Source organism: Staurois parvus, unplaced genomic scaffold (genome assembly GCF_062004578.1).
Source record: "Staurois parvus isolate SC_StPar_1 unplaced genomic scaffold, SC_StPar_1.0 ptg001487l, whole genome shotgun sequence".
NCBI classification, from domain to species: domain Eukaryota; kingdom Metazoa; phylum Chordata; class Amphibia; order Anura; family Ranidae; genus Staurois; species Staurois parvus.
This window is the reverse complement of record NW_028319283.1, coordinates 127,370-150,200: the sequence shown is the minus strand read 5'-3', so window position 1 is coordinate 150,200 and position 22,831 is coordinate 127,370. Positions and strand designations below refer to the sequence as shown.

General features: G+C 42.7%; 1 protein-coding gene across 1 annotated transcript in view; it reads right to left on the bottom strand.

Annotated features, from left to right (window-relative positions):
* LOC149435579 (ALK tyrosine kinase receptor-like) overlaps window positions 1-22,831 on the bottom strand; it is a 264,409-nt gene that overhangs the window by 136,793 nt on the left and 104,785 nt on the right. Inside the window, 3 exon segments of the mRNA XM_089662515.1 lie at window positions 2,647-2,784; window positions 6,742-6,836; window positions 11,649-11,818. Of these exon segments, the coding sequence (XP_089518641.1) occupies window positions 2,647-2,784; window positions 6,742-6,836; window positions 11,649-11,818 (403 nt within the window).

Genomic DNA, 22,831 nt, shown 5'->3' with positions numbered 1-22,831 from the left:
TCCCCCAAATGTCAGGACGGGACAGATATCCCCCAAATGTCAGGACGGTACAGATATCCCCCAAATGTCAGGACAGGACAGATATCCCCCAAATGTCAGAACGGTACAGATATCCCCCCTAATGGCAGAACAGTACACCCCCCCCCCCAAAAATGTCAGGACAGTACAAATCCCCCCAAATGTCAGGACAGTACAAATCCCCCCCAAATGTCAGGACAGTACAACCCCCCCAAATGTCAGGACAGTATAAATCCCCCCAAATGTCAGGACAGTACAAATCCCCCAAATGTCAGGTCAGTACAAATCCCCCCCAAATGTCAGGACAGTACAAATCCCCCCAAATGTCAGGACAGTACAAATCCCCCCAAATGTCAGGACAGTACAAATGTCAGAACAGTACAGATATCCCCCCAAATGTCAGGACAGTACAAATCCCCCCAAATGTCAGGACAGTACAACCCCCCCCCCAAATGTCAGGACAGTACAAATCCCCCCAAATGTCAGGACAGTACAAATCCCCCCAAATGTCAGGACAGTGCAGATATCCCTCAAATGTCAGGACAGGACAGATATCCCCCCAAATTACCCCTTTTTGCAAAGTAGACAGTCCATAAGAGGCATGGTGAGTTTTCTGCAGTTGTAATTTTTTGGTCATAATTTTTCAGAAAATGAAGAAATTTAAAAAAGTATTTTCACAATTTTTACATACTGTCACCAGTGCAGTACAGCATCATCATATAACTGGTGTGGCGGTGATCAGGGACACTGACTGGTGACAGTACGAACAAAAAAATTGATAATTTTTTTTCAATTTTTTAAAATATTTTTATAATTTTTTTAATTTTTGTTTTACATTTTTTTCTCTTTTTTTAAGATTTTTTTCTCATATTACACTATGCCCAAAGTAGTATAATGTTGCCATAGTAACATTGTACTACTTTGAGGAAGTGATCAGTATTTTATTTTATTTTTACACAATTTGATTGATTATAGCAAATAATTTCTTTGTTATAAGTAAGCATTTAACTGAATGAAATCGATTCATTCAGGTTTTTGTGTTGTGATTAGCTGTGATTAGCCACGGCTAATAACATGACACAGATGGGCTGTGATTGGCCCAGCCTGTGCATGTGATCACTGTGACCATTCACAGCTAAACACGCTTGTATACAATGGATGGCATGAAAGGAAGCCTTCCATTGTATACAACCGTCATGTGACCTGCTGTGATTAGTCACAGCAGGTCACAAGGTACTGGCAACGGGGCCGGTACACAGATCTGTCATTGGCCGTGTCCAAGGTACACGGCCGGTGACAGATCTCGCCACAGTGCGGCCCTGCGGTCATGCGCAAGGTGCGATCCAGGAAGGATGTCATATGACACCCTCCCGGAGGGATGAGAGACTCTACAGTACCTAAAAATGTCCATAGGTGACTCTTTAACCACTTCCCGTGAGGCGTACTACTGGCATGTGCAATTTTAAAGCATGACATGTTTGGTATCTATTTACTCTGCGTAACATCATCTTTCATATTTTACCAAACAATTGGGTATTATATTGTGTTTATGTGCACTAAAATACACGAAAGTGTTTCTTTTCCCCCCAAAATTTGCATTTAAAAAAAACGCTGTGCTGTGTAACATATAAAATTGTCAACACCCACCATTTCATTCTGTGGGGCCTCAGCTTAAAAATATATTTAAAGTTCTAAGTCATTTTCTAGCAAAAAAAAAAATTTTTTTTGCCTGTAGGAGAGGAACACAAGAATTGACTGACCTACTGAAACCTTCAGTTGCTTTTTTTTATTAACAAAAATAAACATTTTCTCTCCTTTAACAAGTCTACTTCAATCCAAATCGGAGTTAGGAGGATAGAAAAGGAATGCAATGGAATGGGAAATGGAGAGCAGAATGGATTGTGAGCGCACAGCTGGCACATAGCAGTGGGTAGGGTTTCAAGTCTCCACACTTCATGGGCTTGAAAGGAGTCGCCCACTTTGCACCCCAAGTTTGGTTTGTGAGCGGTTGGCCAAGGTCCTGGTGAGCAGGCGGTGTCTCAAGAGCAAGACTCCATTGCACAAAAGTTCACTTGACTACATCTACCAATATCTGGCCAAAGCATCGCCGCCCATCCCCCACTGTACTTATCGCTGCTTAGGGAGCTGTAAAGGTTGTAGCCTGACTCTGTCTGCTGGAAAATATTCATCTAAGCAAGGAACCCAGTGGTGATGGATCCGTGAGAGATGGAACCCAGTGGTGATGGATCCATGAAAGATGGAACCCAGTGGTGATGGATCCATGAAAGATGGAACCCAGTGGTGATGGATCCATGAAAGATGGAACCCAGTGGTGATGGATCCATGAAAGATGGAACCCAGTGGTGATGGATCCATGAAAGATGGAACCCAGTGGTGATGGATCCATGAAAGATGGAACCCAGTGGTGATGGATCCATGAAAGATGGAACCCAGTGGTGATGGATCCATGAAAGATGGAACCCAGTGGTGATGGATCCATGAAAGATGGAACCCAGTGGTGATGGATCCATGAAAGATGGAATCCAGTGGTGATGGATCCATGAAAGATGGAACCCAGTGGTGATGGATCCATGAAAGATGAAACCCAGTGGTGATGGGTGAGAGTACCTGGCTTGGAGGGTTGGACTGTGGAGAACTCTTCCTCCAGGTGCTGTTGCCCCGTCTCGTTCCTCCTGTGGACGCTGCTCTCCATTAAGAGATTGCTGGACAGGTATGACACCGTCTGAGCGGCCAGGTCGCTGTTACCTGCGATGTTACAGAAATAAATCCATCCTTCATTAATACAGTATATTGCTTCATCCGGTAATATCAGTAAATATAGAAAATAATACTCTCAGGGCTTCTTTACACTCGCTTTCAAAATGTGGCATTGGACACGCTTTTTTTTTCAAAGCACTCTGCCCACACTCGTTCACCCCTTAGGGACCCTTGTATGTAACCCCCCCCCCCAAAAAAAAAAAAAGATATATATATATATCAAAACTAAAATGTAGTTGTTTGTTATTATGAAATATATATATAGATAGATAGATAGATAGATAGATAGATAGATAGATAGATAGATAGATAGATAATAGATAGATAGATAATAGATAGATAGATAATAGATAATAGATAGATAATAGATAGATAGATAGATAGATAGATAGATAGATAGATAGATAATAGATAGATAGATAGATAGATAGATAGATAGATAGATAATAGATAGATAGATAGATAGATAGATAGATAGATAATAGATAGAAGATAGATAATAGATAGATAGATAGATAGATAGATAGATAGATAGATAGATAGATAGATAGATAATAGATAGATAGATAGATAGATAGATAGATAGATAGATAGATAGATAGATAATAGATAGATAGATAGATAGATAGATAGATAGATAGATAGATAGATAGATAGATAATAGATAGATAATAGATAGATAATAGATAGATATATAGATAGATAATAGATAGATAGATAGATAGATAGATAGATAGATAGATAGATAGATAGATAGATAATAGATAGATAGATAGATAGATAGATAATAGATAGATAGATAGATAGATAGATAGATAGATAGATAATAGATAGATAGATAGATAGATAGATAGATAGATAGATAGATAGATAGAAAGATAGATGATAGATAGATATATAGATAGATAGATAGATAATAGATAGATAATAGATAGATATATAGATAGATAGATAGATAGATAGATAGATAGATAGATAGATAGATAGATAGATAATAGATAGATATATAGATAGATAGATAGATAGATAGATAGATAGATAGATAATAGATAGATAATAGATAGATAGATAGATAGATAGATAGATAGATAATAGATAGATAGATAGATAGATAGATAATAGATAGATAGATAGATAGATAATAGATAGATAGATAGATAGATAGATAGATAGATAGATAATAGATAGATAGATAGATAGATAGATAGATAGATAGATAGATAGATAGATAGATAATAGATAGATAGATAGATAATAGATAGATAGATAATAGATAATAGATAGATAGATAATAGATAGATAGATAGATAATAGATAGATAGATAGATAGATAGATAGATAGATACATAATAGATAGATAGATAATAGATAGATAATAGATAGATAATAGATAGATAGATAGATAGATAGATAGATAGATAATAGATAGATAGATAGATAGATAATAGATAGATAGATAGATAGATAGATAATAGATAGATAGATAGATAGATAGATAGATAGATAGATAGATAGATAGATAATAGATAAATAGATAGATAGATAGATAGATAGATAGATAGATAGATAGATAGATAGATTGATAGATAATAGATAGATAATAGATAGATATGTAGATAGATAGATAGATAGATAGATAGATATGTAGATATATAGATAGATAGATATACTGTAGATAGATATACTGTAGATAGATATACTGTAGATATATATATATATATATATATATATATATATATATATACATATACATATATCTCAAAACTAAAAAGTTGTTTTTGTTTTTTTATTCGATCTGTGTTAGTTTTAAAATACCTAGTGTTAGTGTTGACAAAAGTATCCATTTTATTCCACTAAGTGTCCAAGAAGTTTCCATACACAGGAAACAATTAACCTCAAATAAGATTTGATATTTTTCATCATCATATAATTATTATTAATATTTTGTAAATAAAGGTACATTTAGCTACGATGTCCCATTTTCCCTATATACCGTGACTTTTGAGACATCCCGCATCATTTTTTTCCCCTTTATAACGAAGCTATGAAATTATGATTTGGTACAAAGCATTGAAATGTTATTTGCAAATAAATCAAATGTTTTGGAATTTTTGTTTGTTTGTGAAACCCCCCAACAACCCCCCCCCCTTTTTGAAATTTAGACATTTATTTTAGATTTTTTTTTTGCAAGATTACATTGCTCTAGCTGGAACAAATGAAAGTATATACCAGGGGTGGACTTACCATTTAGGCACTCGGGCACTGCCCGAGGTCCCGGCGTCAGTACGGGGCCCCATGAGATGCCCCTGGTACCGTTCATAGGCTTTTTTAGGTGTGGTTTGAGTGTGGGTGAGGACACAGGGGCCCCATGATTTCCTATTGCCCGGGGGCCCCATGAGATGTCCCTGGTACCTTTCATAGGCTTTTTTGGGTGTGGTTTGAGTGTGGGCGAGGACACAGGTGCCCCATGATTTCCTATTGCCCGGGGGCCCCATGAGTTGTCAGTCCGCCCCTGGTATATATGTATGCGTCCAACTTGGAAGAACCCTGTGGAAGACACTGTAGTAAGCACTGCTACTACACTGCTACTACAGTGATTGCCGATAGCTTCCAGGTCCAGCGCCATTCAGAGAATAATTAGCATTTTCTCAATAAATGCAAAGCATTCTCTGATTGGACGAGGTGGACAGTCACACGCATGCTTACACTTACCTGGAATCCAGCTTTAATTATTAACCCCTCTCCCTCAAGAGGATTCCCCCCTGTCGCCCTCCAGAGGATTCCCCCCCCCCTTCCTGACCCGGCCATTTTTTGCGTTACGACACTTTAACTGACAATTGCGCGGTCATGCAAAGCTGCACCCAAATGAAATTTCTGACCCGGACTTTTTTTTCCCACATATTGAGTTTTCTTTCAGTGGTATTTGATCACCTGTGCGTTTTTAATTTTTTGCAATATAAGCATAAAAAGACCGACAATTTAGAGAAAAAAAACAATATTTTGGACTTTTTGCTATTAAACATGTCTAGTAAGAAAAATTTAAAAATCAAATTTCATCATAAATTTTGGCCAAAATATATTCTGCTCCGTGTCTTTGCTAAAAAAAATCCCGATACGTGTAAATTAATTGGTTTATGTGAAAGTTATAGCGTTTTCAAATGGCGGTTTAGATACTGGGATTTTTTTTTCCTACTACTACTAATGGCGGCGATCAGCAACTTTTAGCGGGACTGCAGCGAACATTGACACTGGGGGGGGGGGGAGGGGAACTAACTTGGTGTCACTGACACCCCAGTGACACCAATACAGTGATCAGTGCTAAAAAAAACAGCACTGATACTGTACTAATGACACTGGGCAGGAAGGGGTTAATGTGGGGGTGATCAAAGGGTTAACTGTGTGCTGGTGTGTTTTACTAGGGGGCAGGGTGTGTGTGCTTCACTGTAAGCACACTGATCGGGATGGCTGTGCTGTGCAGTCTGCTCCAGTTGACAGGGAGGATGATTGTTTGTAAACAAAACTATCTTCCTCCCCATCGGTGATTGTCGGTAATCACCAGCGGGTAATTGTTGGCCGGGACCCGGTGATTGAAATCCGCGAGCGCGACTGGCGTTGCGGGTACTGCGCGCGCCTCCTACCCTGAAATGCAAAATGACGTATATACATGTGATCCTATGCACAGGTGCCGCCCTGTGGCAGTATATCTGCTATAGGGCGGGCCTTAGGAGGTTAATGTTAAAAATAATATAAATAAACATAAAAAAGGAAGATGAGATCGAAGTCCTTGGCTGGTTAAGATGGCGATTTACTGCATTTGAAGTGCACCAATGAATTTATTTATACATAATATCCTAACAATTTCAATTCCGATGTCTAAGAACGTACGAAGGTTATAAAAAAAAAACAAAAACCCCAAGTATGTACATAGAAGAATGATGCACTCACTCGTTAGGTAGCAGCCCAAGCTGAGCGACACATTGTCAAATGCAATGATGGAATCGGAGTCCTTGGACCAGGAGGCGTGGATTTCCAACCAGAACCTGCGTGAAGAGACCAGGAAGAGCTCAAAGGGTGAACAGAGTCGGCTGTTCTGTAAAGGCAAAACTGAACCATTCCTATTTCCATCCATGTTCCCATCATTCTAACATTCCTATTACAGGCCCCTTATATCATACATGGCCCTTCTTAAGGCATATTTTCAATAAACGGTTTGATTACATTTTTATGAGATAAATATTGAAGTTGCTAGTTTCCCGGTTGTCCCGAAGCCTCTCTTGTCACCTTAATCCAGAAAAACAGATTTTGCACTAGGTCCTCATGAGTAGTGCTTGCCTGTTGGCCCTGCTGGTCAATGAGAATGGGCACAGGACCTATCCTGAGGATGGGGAGGAGACCCGTTCCAAGACTGGTCTGAGGAACTGTGTAGAGCAGGGGTGGGCAAACTTTTTGACTTGAGGGCCGCAATGGGTTCATATATTGGACCCGGGGGCCGGACCAAGAGTAGATGAATGATGTGTATGTGTCATCCATAGTAAGTATAGTAATATTCCCCCATAGTAAGCATAGTAATTAATCCCCGATATAGTAATTCATCCCCCATATAATAATTCATCCCCCATATAGTAATTCATCCCCCATATAGTAATTCATCCCCCATAGTAATTCATCCCCCCTATAGTAATTCATCCCCCATAGTAATTCATCCCCCCTATAGTAATTCATCCCCCATATAGTAATTCATCCTCCATATAGTAATTCATCCCCCATAGTAATTCATCCCCCCATAGTAATTCATCCCCCATATAGTAATTCATCCCCCATAGTAATTCATCCCCCCTATAGTAATTCATCCCCCATATAGTAATTCATCCCCCATAGTAATTCATCCCCCATATAGTAATTCATCCCCCATAGTAATTCATCCCCCATATAGTAATTCATCCCCCATAGTAATTCATCCCCCATACAGTAATTCATCCCCCATAGTAATTCATCCCCCATATAGTAATTCATCCCCCATATAGTAATTCATCCCCCATATAGTAATTCATCCCCCATAGTAATTCATCCCCCCTATAGTAATTAATCCCCCATATAGTAATTCATCCCCCATATAGTAATTCATCCCCCATATAGTAATTCATCCCCCATAGTAATTCATCCCCCATAGTAATTCATCCCCCATAGTAATTCATCCCCCATATAGTAATTCATCCCCCATATAGTAATTCATCCCCCCTATAGTAATTCATCCCCCCTATAGTAATTCATTCCCCATATTAATTCATCCCCCATATTAAGTCCCCAAGTCCCCCCTGTGTCAATTCACTTACCTTTGCTCAGCACGTTCCTCTCGCCGTGTTCCCGCGCCGTTCCGGTGTAGCATGAAAATCTGTCTCCTATGAAGATCTGTCCCCCTCGACGCATCTGCGCATGTGCCAGTTTCAGGCATTAGCAGCCGATCGGCGATCTCCGGCACATGCGCAGATACGTCGAGGGGGACAGATCCTCATAGGAGACAGATTTTCATGCTACACCGGTCTTCAGGGCGGACTGTGAGAGGAGCCTAGCGGGAGCCTAGCTCCGCGGGCCGGATTAAAAGGTCCGCCGGGCCGTAGTTTGCCCATTGCTGCTGTAGAGCATAGGCATGGAAGCTATCCTGAGGATATGTCAAAGTCTAGGAATGATCAAAACTGGGAGCTTCTAAATCCACAGATCATTAAAATTTTGGCAACATTTCTTTATTTTAGTAAAATACATGAGAGTCAATGATAATAAAAATGGAGTTTGTTGGTTTCCTAAAGGTGCAATAGGCTTTAAATGACTCTAAGGGTCACAGAAGCACCATTCAGGTATCTTAAATCCAGGGGCGGACTGACCATTTGGAAACTCGGGCACTGCCCGAGGGCTCGGGGTCAGTAGGGGGCCCCATGAGATGCCCCTGGTACCTTTTTCATAGGCTTTTTTGAGTTTGGGCAAGGACACAGGGGCCCCATGATCCCCTTTTGCCCGGGGGCCCCATGAGTTGTCAGTCCGCCCCTGCTTGGATCTATTCTTGTGCCAAAACAAGTAAATGTTCTTCTCAAGGAAATTTCACCCAAGCTGCTATATTGGGAGTCTATACCGGTGGCTAAATCGGTAATTTCTTGCTGGAATCATTTTTTCTGAACCACTTGACTCATGCCTACTGTGGACCCACCAAGAGGATGGGGAGGGGACCTTTCTATAGATGGGGTGGGGACCCATGCTGAGCATGGGAAGGAACCCAGTGCAGAGGGTGGGGACCCATGCTGAGGATGGGGACCAATGTTGGAGATGGGCAGAAGACCTGTACTGAGGATGAGGAAGGAACACATGATGAGGATAGGGAGGGAACCCATTGATGAGGGTGGGGAAAGGACCTTCCTGTGGATGGCGTGGGGACTGGATGATGGAGCTGGGAACCATGCTTGGTATGGGAAGGGTCCAGTGCAGAGGGTGGGATGGGGGCCCATGCTGAAGATGGGGAGGATGCTCTTGCTGAGGAGGGGACCTGTGATGAGAATGGAGGGCGATCTGTGCTCAGGATAAGAAGAGGCACCCATTATGATGATGGAGAGGGGAGCCATATTGGAGATGGGCAGAGAACCTGTACTGAGGATGAGGAAGGAGCACATGCTGAGGATAGGGAGGGAACCCATAATGAGGATGGGGAGGGGACCTTTTTGTGGATGGTGTGGGGACTCATGCTGAGGATGGGGTGGGGACCTATACTAGTATATGAAGGGGCCCTGTCAGGAGCCGACTGGCGGTAGCCTCTAGCGACCCACAGGCTGGAGTTTCTCAGGGCGCGGGGTCTAAGCCTCAGTCTGCTGGTTCACCACAGCCCCTGATGGTGGGGATGGACTTGAAGCATCCTGAGACCAGGTCGCAACCCCCGAGTAACACCAGCTGTGGTAAAGGCAGCCACCAATGGCGGATAGCAGGTAAGAGCCAGATGTAAAGAGGTATAACGTAGTCAGACAGGCTGGGTTGGTAACAGCAGAGCAGGCAGTACAGAGCAGCAGGCAAAGAATAAACGGGTCACAGGCCGGATTCAGCAACAGGAGGTCAGACAATCAGGATCAGGCATAGAATAGTCAGGACGAGCCAAGGGTCAGAGCAGGAGAGGACAACAGGATCAGGATCAGGCTGGGTCGGCAGCAAGGCAATCAAGTATACAGGAGCAATCAGGAACACAGGAACACGACCATACAGCAATTTGGAGATGCACAGGGCTGGTTTAAATAGTGCGCCCTGTGCTCTCATTGGTGCCAGGTGCGCGTCCGCGAGTGCGTATGCACGGCCGCCGCGGTTGCTCAAGCCCCAGTGCTCGCCGGCTAGTGTGCATCGGTGCTCTGCGCATGCGCGTACCCGCGTGTTGCCGAGATCCCTGACAGGCCCAGTGCAAAGGGTGGGGACCCACGTTGAGGGTGCACTTGCTGAGGATGGGGAGGGGACCTGTACTGAGAATGAAGGATGACCAGTGCTGAAGATAAGAAGGGGGCACCCATGGAGACAATGGGGTGGGGACCCATACTTAATATGTGAAGGGGAGCATCGCAGAGGGTGGAGACCCATGCTGCAGTTGGGGAGGGGACTCTTGCTAAGGATGAGGAGAGTACTGTAACGGACCCCAGACCCCCACGACTGGGTATCTCCGTCAACAAGCTACTTCTCAGGCTCTGGAACACAAGACCAATGAATCTGGCTCTGGAACACAAGACCAATGAAGATCCAGACGACACCAGATTTGAAGTAAACCAGGAGACAGACTACTTTATTTGAACCCAGATACAAGATATATACACTCAGGGGACAATCCCCCCCCCTGCATAATGACACAGGGCGGGGCAATCTACATTTAGTAACAAGAGACACACAGGTATTCAAACTTCACTCCAGCATCAGGAGGGAGGGCTGCTGGAGACCCGCCCCCCCCCACTAAGCTAATACACATAAACACATACATCCCATAATAGTTTGCTCCAAAGCAAGACAAACAATAGAACAATGGGATGCAGCCACATAACATTAAACAATCAACAACCCCCCACCCCACCTATCTCCTAAAGAGAAAGCCCACACAATATTAGGACAGATCACCCTGTACCCCTAACAGGCACAGGGTGATTTAAACATAAGAGGGATATGGGGAGCTGAGACAGGGGTCTCCCCACCTCTCCAAAGTGAGCTGGGTTCCATGGGCCCCCCACCCAAAGTGACTCCTGTCAAAGGTACCTGTGCTGAGAATGGAGGATGACCAGTGCTGAGGATAAGAAGGGGGCACCCATAGAGACAATGGGGAGGGGACCCATGTTGGAGATGGGCAGAGGACCTGCACTGAGGATGAGGAAGGAACCCATTCTGAGGATGGAGAAAGGACCAATTTTGAGGCTGGGGGAAGAACCCATTCTGAGATGGTGAAGTAAACCATGCTGAGCATGGTGAAGGACCCCATGCTGAGGATGGGGAATTAACTCATGATGGACACATTCACTGCAAATCTGTGTTCAGTTTTACTGGTACACTCTTCTCTGCTTATCATTCAATACCCATAATGCCCTATGATTATCACCAGGAATAGTCAAAACCTTCTTAGAGCTAACGCCATGGGTAATATGGGCGGTATGTATCACAGTGGCACGTAAGACAGTGCCTAGGGTGGCATGGTTGGAGGGGCAGCACCAGGCATCTACATTTACAGAATGTCTCCCTCCACCTCTGGACATCGGTGACTATGTCCAGCAAGAAAAACCTTTTATCTGGAACGGTTCTGAAACTTGTTGACTGTTTTCTGTACTTATCCATCAAATGGGCACAGCGACACTCACCTCTCCATCACGTCCTGCAGGGGGAGCACCAAATGCTGCCAGACTCCCAGTCCCTCCCCATTGGTGAAATGCCACAGGGTTCTGTATTTTGCCCTCCCAGTTCTATTATCGTGAAGCCGGACCGATATATCACCAAGCAGGAAACCGTCCAGAAGAAAAGACATTCGCAGCTGGAACAAAACAGAAGATACTTAGTCACATAGTTACATAGTTAGTCTGGCTGACAAAAGACAAAAGTCCATCCAGTTCAACCACAGAAAAAAAAAAAGTTATCCTACACCCACAGTATATCCAGAGGAAGTAAAAAAAACCCAACACAGCAAAGCACGATCCAATTTGCTCCTGCTGGGAAAAAAAACTCCTTCCTGATCCCCTGAGAGGCAATCGGATATTCCCTGGATCAACGTTCCCTATAAATGTTATATCCAGTTATATTCTGTGTATCCAAGAAAGAATCCAGGACTTTCCTACAGCAATCCACTGAGCTGGCCACAACCAACTCTGGAGGGAGTCTATTCCACATTCTCACCGCTGTTACTGTGAAGAAACCTTTCCGTGTTTGGAGATTACATTTCTTTTCCTCCAGACGTAAAGAGCGCCCCCTTGTCCTCTGTGATGACCTCAGAGGGAATAACTACACCGAGTTCACTATATGAACCACTGATGTATTTATACATGGAGATCATATCCCCCCCCCTTATGTATTATACATGGAGATCATATCCCCCCTTATGTATTATACATGGAGATCATATCCCCCCTTATGTATTATACATGGAGATCATATCCCCCCTTATGTATTATACATGGAGATCATATCCCCCCCTTATGTATTATACATGGAGATCATATCCCCCTTATGTATTATACATGGAGATCATATCCCCCTTATGTATTATACATGGAGATCATATCCCCCCCTTATGTATTATACATGGAGATCATATCCCCCTTATGTATTATACATGGAGATCATATCCCCCTTATGTATTATACATGGAGATCATATCCCCCCCTTATGTATTATACATGGAGATCATATCCCCCTTATGTATAATACATGGAGATCATATCCCCCCTTATGTATTATACATGGAGATCATATCCCCCTTATGTATTATACATGGAGATCATAACCCCCCTTATGTATTATACATGGAGATCATATCCCCCCTTATGTATTATACATGGAGATCATATCCCCCCCTTATGTATTATACATGGAGATCATATCCCCCCCCTTATGTATTATACATGGAGATCATATCCCCCTTATGTATTATACATGGAGATCATATCCCCCCCCCTTATTTATTATACATGGAGATCATATCCCCCCTTATATATTATACATGGAGATCATATCCCCCCCTTATGTATTATACATGGAGATCATATCCCCCCTTATATATTATACATGGAGATCACATCCCCCTTATGTATTATACATGGAGATCACATCCCCCCTTATGTATTATACATGGAGATCATATCCCCCCTTATGTATTATACATGGAGATCATATCCCCCCCCCTTATGTATTATACATGGAGATCATATCCAACTTATGTATTATACATGGAGATCATATCCCCCCCTTATGTATTATACATGGAGATCATATCCCCCCCTTATGTATTATACATGGAGATCATATCCCCCCTTATGTATTATACATGGAGATCATATCCCCCCTTATGTATTATACATTGAGATCATATCCCCCCCTTATGTATTATACATGGAGATCATACCCCCCTTATGTATTATACATGGAGATCATATCCTCCCTTATGTATTAAACATGGAGATCATATCCCCCCTTATGTATTATACATGGAGATCATATCCCTCCTTATGTATTATACATGGAGATCATATCCCCCCTTATGTATTATACATGGAGATCATATCCCCCTTATGTATTATACATGGAGATCATATCCCCCTTATGTATTATACATGGAGATCATATCCCCCCTTATATATTATACATGGAGATCACATCCCCCTTATGAATTATACATGGAGATCACATCCCCCTTATGTATTATACATGGAGATCATATCCCCCCTTATGTAATATACATGGAGATCATATCCCCCCTTATGTATTATACATGGAGATCATATCCCCCCTTATGTATTATACATGGAGATCATATCCCCCTTATGTATTATACATGGAGATCATATCCCCCCCTTATGTATTATACATGGTGATAATATCCCCCCCCCCCTTATGTATTGTACATGGAGATCATATCCCCCCCCCCTTATGTATTGTACATGGAGATCATATCCCCCCTTATATATTATACATGGAGATCACATCCCCCCTTATGTATTATACATGGAGATCACATCCCCCCTTATGTATTATACATGGAGATCATATCCCCCCTTACGTATTATACATGGAGATCATATCCCCCCTTATGTATTATACATGGAGATCATACCCCCCTTATGTATTATACATGGAGATCATATCCCCCTTATGTATTATACATGGAGATCATATCCCCCCTTATGTATTATACATGGAGATCATATCCCCCTTATGTATTATACATGGAGATCATATCCCCCCCTTATGTATTATACATGGAGATCATATCCCCCCTTATGTATTATACATGGAGATCATATCCCCCCTTATGTATTATACATTGAGATCATATCCCCCCCTTATGTATTATACATGGAGATCATATCCCCCTTATGTATTATACATGGAGATCATACCCCCCTTATGTATTATACATGGAGATCATATCCTCCCTTATGTATTATACATGGAGATCATATCCCCCCTTATGTATTATACATGGAGATCATATCCCTCCTTATGTATTATACATGGAGATCATATCCCCCCTTATGTATTATACATGGAGATCATATCCCCCTTATGTATTATACATGGAGATCATATCCCCCTTATGTATTATACATGGAGATCATATCCCCCCTTATATATTATACATGGAGATCACATCCCCCTTATGAATTATACATGGAGATCACATCCCCCTTATGTATTATACATGGAGATCATATCCCCCCTTATGTATTATACATGGAGATCATATCCCCCCTTATGTATTATACATGGAGATCATAACCCCCTTATGTATTATACATGGAGATCATATCCCCCTTATGTATTATACATGGAGATCATATCCCCCCCTTATGTATTATACATGGTGATAATATCCCCCCCCCCTTATGTATTGTACATGGAGATCATATCCCCCCCCCCTTATGTATTGTACATGGAGATCATATCCCCCCTTATATATTATACATGGAGATCACATCCCCCCTTATGTATTATACATGGAGATCACATCCCCCCTTATGTATTATACATGGAGATCATATCCCCCCTTACGTATTATACATGGAGATCATATCCCCCCTTATGTATTATACATGGAGATCATACCCCCCTTATGTATTATACATGGAGATCATATCCCCCTTATGTATTATACATGGAGATCATATCCCCCCTTATGTATTATACATGGAGATCATATCCCCCTTATGTATTATACATGGAGATCATATCCCCCCTTATGTATTATACATGGAGATCATATCCCCCCCTTATGTAATATACATGGAGATCATATCCCCCCTTATGTATTAAGTAACATTTACACTCGGGGGTCACTGTTCTGACTAATTCACTTGCGTATGTAAACTTCAGCTTGAGCTACTGGGCTCTATACACGACAGGCTTTGTTCTACGTCGGCCTGACGAAGGAGTGAGCATGCTCCGAACGCGCGCCATCTTGGAAACCCAGTCCATGTGGTGACATCATCCCTGCGAGCCTCCCTGCGCCCTCTGCTACTCCCCAAGTCTTGGACACCACCGGAGCGGAGGGAAAACACCCAGAGCATGGCCAAAGGACCTGATGCTCCCACTGGACCTCCATTACTTGACATTCCTACCTGTTACCTACCTATGTGAGTGCAATTTTACAATTAAATCTGCCTGATTCAGATCATATCCCCCTTATGTATTATACATGGAGATCATATCCCCCCTTATGTATTATACATGGAGATCATATCCCCCCTTATGTATTATACATGGAGATCATATCCCCCCCTTATGTATTATACATGGAGATCATATCCCCCTTATGTATTATACATGGAGATCATATCCCCCTTATGTATTATACATGGAGATCATATCCCCCCTTATGTATTATACATGGAGATGATATCCCCCCCGTATGTATTATACATGGAGATCATATCCCCCCTTATGTATTATACATGGAGATCATATCCCCCTTATGTATTATACATGGAGATCATATCCCCCTTATGTATTATACATGGAGATCATATCCCCCCCTTATGTATTATACATGGAGATCATATCCCCCCTTATGTATTATACATGGAGATCATATCCCCCCTTATGTATTATACATGGAGATCATATCCCCCTTATGTATTATACATGGAGATCATATCCCCCTTATGTGTTATACATGGAGATCATATCCCCCCTTATGTATTATACATGGAGATCATATCCCCCCTTATGTATTATACATGGAGATCATATCCCCCCTTATGTATTATACATGGAGATCATATCCCCCCCTTATGTATTATACATGGAGATCATATCCCCCCTTATGTATCATACATGGAGATCATATCCCCCCTATGTATTATACATGGAGATCATATCCCCCCTTATGTATTATACATGGAGATCATATCCCCCCTTATGTATTATACATGGAGATCATATCCCCCCTTATGTATTATACATGGAGATCATATCCCCCCCTTATGTATTATACATGGAGATCATATCCCCCCTTATGTATTATACATGGAGATCATATCCCCCCTTATGTATTATACATGGAGATCATATCCCCCCTTATGTATCATACATGGAGATCATATCCCCCCTATGTATTATACATGGAGATCATATCCCCCCTTATGTATTATACATGGAGATCATATCCCCCCTTATGTATTATACATGGAGATCATATCTCCCCTTATGTATTATACATGGAGATCATATCCCCCCTTATGTATTATACATGGAGATCATATCCCCTGCCTGACTACCATGCTGACCCAATGTCTTTCAGTAGTTCTTAAGTCGCGGACCCAGAACAAGTAGATTTGGAGTTCTGTTGTGTTTCTGACGTCTCTGAACTGAGAAGATAGTGGAGGCCCTGGATTAGCACAACAGCCAGGCAACTAGTATTTACAAACGCAGAGATCATCAGTGACAGCCCTCAGATTTCCTCTGCACAGGTTCTCTAAAACAAGAACACGAACAACCCTGGAAGTAACATTTACATTCGGGTCACTGTTCTGACTAATTCACTTGTGTATGTAAACTTCAGCTTGAGCTACTGGGCTCTATACACGACAGGCTTTGTTCTACGTCGGCCTGACGAAGGAGTGAGCATGCTCCAAACGCGCGCCATCTTGGAAACCCAGTCCATGCAGCGACATCATCCCTGCGCCCTCTGCTACTCCCCAAGTCTTGGACACCACCGGAGCGGAGGGAAAACACCCAGAGCATGGCCAAAGGACCTGATGCTCCCACTGGACCTCCATTACTTGACATTCCTACCTGTTACCTACCTATGTGAGTGCAATTTTACCATTAAATCTGCCTGATTCAGATCATATCCCCCTTATGTATTATACATGGAGATCACACCTCCCCTTATGTATTATACATGGAGATCATATCCCCCCTTATGTATTATACATGGAGATCATATCCCCCTTATGTATTATACATGGAGATCATATCCCCCCTTATGTATTATACATGGAGATCATATCCCCCCTTATGTATTATACATGGAGATCATATCCCCCCCTTATGTATTATACATGGAGATCATATCCCCCCTTATGTATTATACATGGAGATCATATCCCCCCCTTATGTATTATACATGGAGATCATACCCCCCCTTATGTATTATACATGGAGATCATATCCCCCCCTGATGTATTATACATGGAGATCATATCCCCCTTATGTATTATACATGGAGATCATATCCCCCCTTATGTATTATACATGGAGATCATATCCCCCCTTATGTATTATACATGGAGATCATATCCCCCCTTATGTATTATACATGGTGATCATATCCCCCCTTATGTATTATACATGGAGATCACATCCCCCCCTTATGTATTATACACGGAGATCATATACCCCCCTTATGTATTATACATGGAGATCATATCCCCCCTTATGTATTATACATGGAGATCATATCCCCCCTTATGTATTATACATGGAGATCATATCCCCCCTTATGTATTATACATGGAGATCATATCCCCCCTTATGTATTATACATGGAGATCACACCTCCCCTTATGTATTATACATGGAGATCATATCCCCCCTTATGTATTATACATGGAGATCATATCCCCCCTTATGTATTATACATGGAGATCATATCCCCCCTTATGTATTATACATGGAGATCACCCCTCCCCTTATGTATTATACATGGAGATCATATCCCCCCTTATGTATTATACATGGAGATCATATCCCCCCTTATGTATTATACATGGAGATCATATCCCCCCTTATGTATTATACATGGAGATCATATCCCCCCCTTATGTATTATACATGGAGATCATATCCCCCTTATGTATTATACATGGAGATCATATCCCCCCTTATGTATTATACATGGAGATCATATCCCCCCCTTATGTATTATACATGGAGATCATATCCCCCCCCTTATGTATTATACATGGAGATCATATCCCCCCTTATGTATTATACATGGAGATCATATCCTCCCTTATGTATTATACATGGAGATCATATCCCCCCCCTTATGTATTATACATGGAGATCATATCCCCCCTTATGTATTATACATGGAGATCATATCCCCCCTCATGTATTATACATGGAGATCATATCCCCCCTTATGTAATATACATGGAGATCATATCCCCCCCTTATGTAATATACATGGAGATCATATCCCCCCTTATGTTATAAGTAACATTTACACTCGGGGGTCACTGTTCTGACTAATTCACTTGTGTATGTAAACTTCAGCTTGAGCTACTGGGCTCTATACACGACAGGCTTTGTTCTACGTCGGCCTGACGAAGGAGTGAGAATGCTCCGAACGCACGCCATCTTGGAAACCCAGTCCATGCGGCGACATCATCCCTGCGCCCTCTGCTACTCCCCAAGTCTTGGACATCCCCGGAGCGGAGGGAAAACACCCAGAGCATGGCCAAAGGACCTGATGCTCCCACTGGACCTCCATTACTTGACATGCCTACCTGTTACCTACCTATGTGGGTGCAATTTTACCATTAAATCTGCCTGATTTTAACCGTCTACACTTAGAGTGGAGCTTCTGTCTCTCGTCTCTAACAGAGAATTTTGCAAACATCTGAAAAGGGACCAAGGGCACCACCTGCTGCCTTCAAAAGAGAACACAAAATATTAATATATTTTGTGGTTCCCTTTTCGTCGGTCATGTGATGCACAGGATTCTCTTCCTCCTCGTGTTTTCTCCGGTTGTGGGCGGTCCTTGCTCCTGTAATGGACGGCGCTTACATGTTGCAGTAATGTGAGCACCGGGTGGTGTGCTGATACACCCCTAGAAGGCCCTGGGCCAGGACTGCTGCTAGAAACCAGGAGAGTCCATAGAGCCAACCTGACAGCATCCCCTATCAATGAACACAGTGAATGACTGGAATTGATTACTCCTCGTGTTCATTCAGGACAGGAAGGGGCTGGTAAATGTAACATATTTAATTGACCTTCCACCACTCCCCATCCTGGAGGATCCTATTGTGTGCTCGCAGGAAAGGAGAGGAACTTCGCTGGGCTAATTATATTTTTCGGGAAGTGGAGTTGGGCTTTATGGTAGAACCAGCAATGCAGCAATGACTCAAAAACTGCGCTCAGAGAAACTGCACCGCGGCTTTCCTTTCACCTTTTTTTCTTATTATATTATAAAGAGCTGAGCCTTGTAATACATTCAGACAAAGGTCGGAGTCAGAAGTCTTTTTGCTTTTCCCTATTTGTCAGCTTCATCGTTATTACAATATCTGTCGGAAGCCATATTTCCAAAGACACCATGAAAGCCGCACAAAATTGACTGTCCAAATGGAAAGACCAGAGGCAAATTGAAATGTCCACGTTCCTGCGCACAGCAGCCCAGTACCCCGCTCAATAACTAGTTTTCTATAGAGCCGCGATAGATGCTGATGCAGGAGAAGAAGCAATCTGATTTTGTTAAACTTGACACCAAAATAGCTTCTGCTTAATAGACAGTTTTTTTTTTCCTGAATCTTCTCTGAGAACAAAAGCTTATTGAGATGGCCTGAAATGCTGGACAATGCACCTTTTACAGCACAGAAAATGAAGAGATTGGGGCAGAGAGCTTGGGGAAAAAAAAAAATCTGTTCAGTACATCTTCGGGTCTCTGGAGCAGTCTTTCTCGACCTTTTCAAACACAGAGGAACCCTTGAAATAATTTTCCAGTCTCAGGAAACCCCCCCGCTTGGTGCCCCCTTCACTGTTTTTGAGCACCTAGTAAGAAGGGTCACATTGGAGAACCAACTTTTTATCTAGATCAGCCTTTCTCCACCTTTTCAACACAGAGGATCCCTTGAAATAACTTTCCAGTCTCAGGAAACCCCCCGCTTTGTGCCCCCTTCACTGGACCCTTCCACCACTCTCCATCCCGCGTCTCTGGAGCAGCCTTTCTCAAACTTTTCAACACAGAGGAACCCTTGAAATAACTTTCCAGTCTTAGGAAACCCCCCGCTTGGTGCCTCCTTCACTGTTTTTGAGCATAGGGTTAGGAGCACCTAGTAAGAAGGGTCACATTGATCAAAAACATGACTCTTCTGGATGCTCTCAACCCTAAACTAAAAAAATGGATTATATGTTGTATGGCCCACTCATCATGGCCAGAAAGGTAACAAGCCTAAGACCCACCAAAGATCTCTGAGATATATTTATACATTTTGCCTCCATCTAGGTTGGCCTCCTCAGAGGAGAACTAACTTTCTATCTAGATCAGCCTTTCTCCACCTTTTCAACACAGAGGATCCCTTGAAATAACTTTCCAGTCTTAGGAAACCCCCCACTTGGTGCCCCCTTCACTGTTTTTGAGCATAGGGTTAGGAGCACCTAGTAAGAAGGGTCACATTGATCAAAAACAAGACTCTTCTGGATGCTCTCAACCCTAAACTCAAAAAATGGATTATCTGTTGTATGGCCCACTCATCATGGCCAGAAAGGTAGCAAGCCTAAGAACCACCAAAGATCTCAGATATATTTATACATTTTGCCTCCATCTAGGTTGGCATCCTCAGAGGAGAACCAACTTTCTATCTAGATCAGCCTTTCTCAACCTTTTCAACACAGAGGATCCCTTGAAATAACTTTCTAGTCTCAGGGAACCTGTGCTAAAAATGACTAGATCTACAACTCATGATACATTACTGTGATGGTCAGGGGGAAGAATTACCCCCTCACATATAGCTGAAAGGCAGAAATTGCTTGTTGCTCAAGAAACCCCTTGCAACTTCTGGAGGAACCCTAGGTTCCTCAAGTAACCTTTCTCTAGAGCATGGTTCACATTTTGCTGCGTTTGCCAGCTCCATTTCTGGACTAGCTGCACCAGTAGAGCTGCAGAACCTAAATTACCGTTCGGCCACAGGATTCTAAAAAAACCCTTACATCCAGAAAGCGCCACAAATCAAACTCTACGCAGCTTCACAAATCTCTTCAGCTTCTGCTTTGTACAGCTCCATGTGGATCCCCAACTCCAGTAAGCTCCAGAAGCCCTTCAACTCCATACAGCTCTAGGCAGAATCCCCAACCCTTGAATTCCATGAGGCTCCTGAATTCCATCAGGCAGATCCCAAAACCATTCCACTCCAAGAGACACCAGAAGCCATTCAGCTCCAGACAGCTCTAGATGGATCCTTTAACCCTTGAGTTCCATGAGACTTCAGGAACCCTTCAGCTTCAGGCAGATTCCCAAACCCATCAGCTCTAGGTGTTCCAGAAAAACTTCAACTTCAGGTGGTTTCAGAAACCCTTCAGCTGCAGGGGATTTCAGAAACCCTTCAGGTCCCAGGTAGCTCTACAAACCCTTCAGTTCCAAGCAGGTCCCCAATCTCCTCAGCTCCGGGTGGCCCTACTAAACTTTCAGCTTCAGAAGCCCTTCAGGTCCATATAGCTCCAGGCAGATCCCAAAACCCTTACACTCCAGGAGACACCATAAGCCCTTCAGCTCCATACAGCTCTAGACAGATCCTCTAAACCTTGAATTCCATGAGACTTCAGGAGCCCTTCAGCTTCAGGCAGATTCCTAAACCCATCAGCTCTAGGTGGTCAAAACAACCTTCAAATTTCGGTGGTTTCAGAAACCCCTTTCACTCCAGGGGATTTCAGAAACATTCAGGTTCAGGTAGCTCCACAAATCCTTATATTCCATGCAGGTCCCCAAACTCTTAAGCTCCAAGTGGCCCTACAAATCTTTCAGCTCCAGAAGCCCTTCAGGTCCACATAGCTCCAGGCAGATCCCAAAAAGCCTTCAGCTCCAGGAGACTCCAGAAGCCCTTCATCTCCATACAGCTCTAGGTGAAACCTCTAACCCTTGAATTCCATGAGGCTCCAGGAACCCTTCATCTTCAGGCAGATTCCAAAACCCATCAGCTGCAGGTGGTCCAGAAAACCTTCAACTTCAAGTGGTTTCAGAAACCCTTCAGCTTCAGGTAGCTCCACAAACCCTTCAATTCCAAACAGGTCCCCAAACTCTTCAGCTCTTGGAGGTTCCAGAAGCCCTTCTGTTCCAGGTGGCTCCACAAATCCTTCAGCTCCAGGTGGCTCCAGAAACCCATTCAGCTTCAGGCAGCTCCATAACCCTTGCAACTCCACCTGGAAAGCTGCTTCACAAATTATTGTTCCAACTTCTAAACTGTTCTCCTACAGCTGTAAAAAAGTGGCTTTCCTGCTGTTTGTGGCCCATAGGTGTAAGGCGCAGCGTGTGAGCTAAAGGAATTTGTCTTGGTTGCTGATTGGAGCTTAATGAGCGTTTTAGGCTCCCCATACACGTTACAGTCTGACCACACAA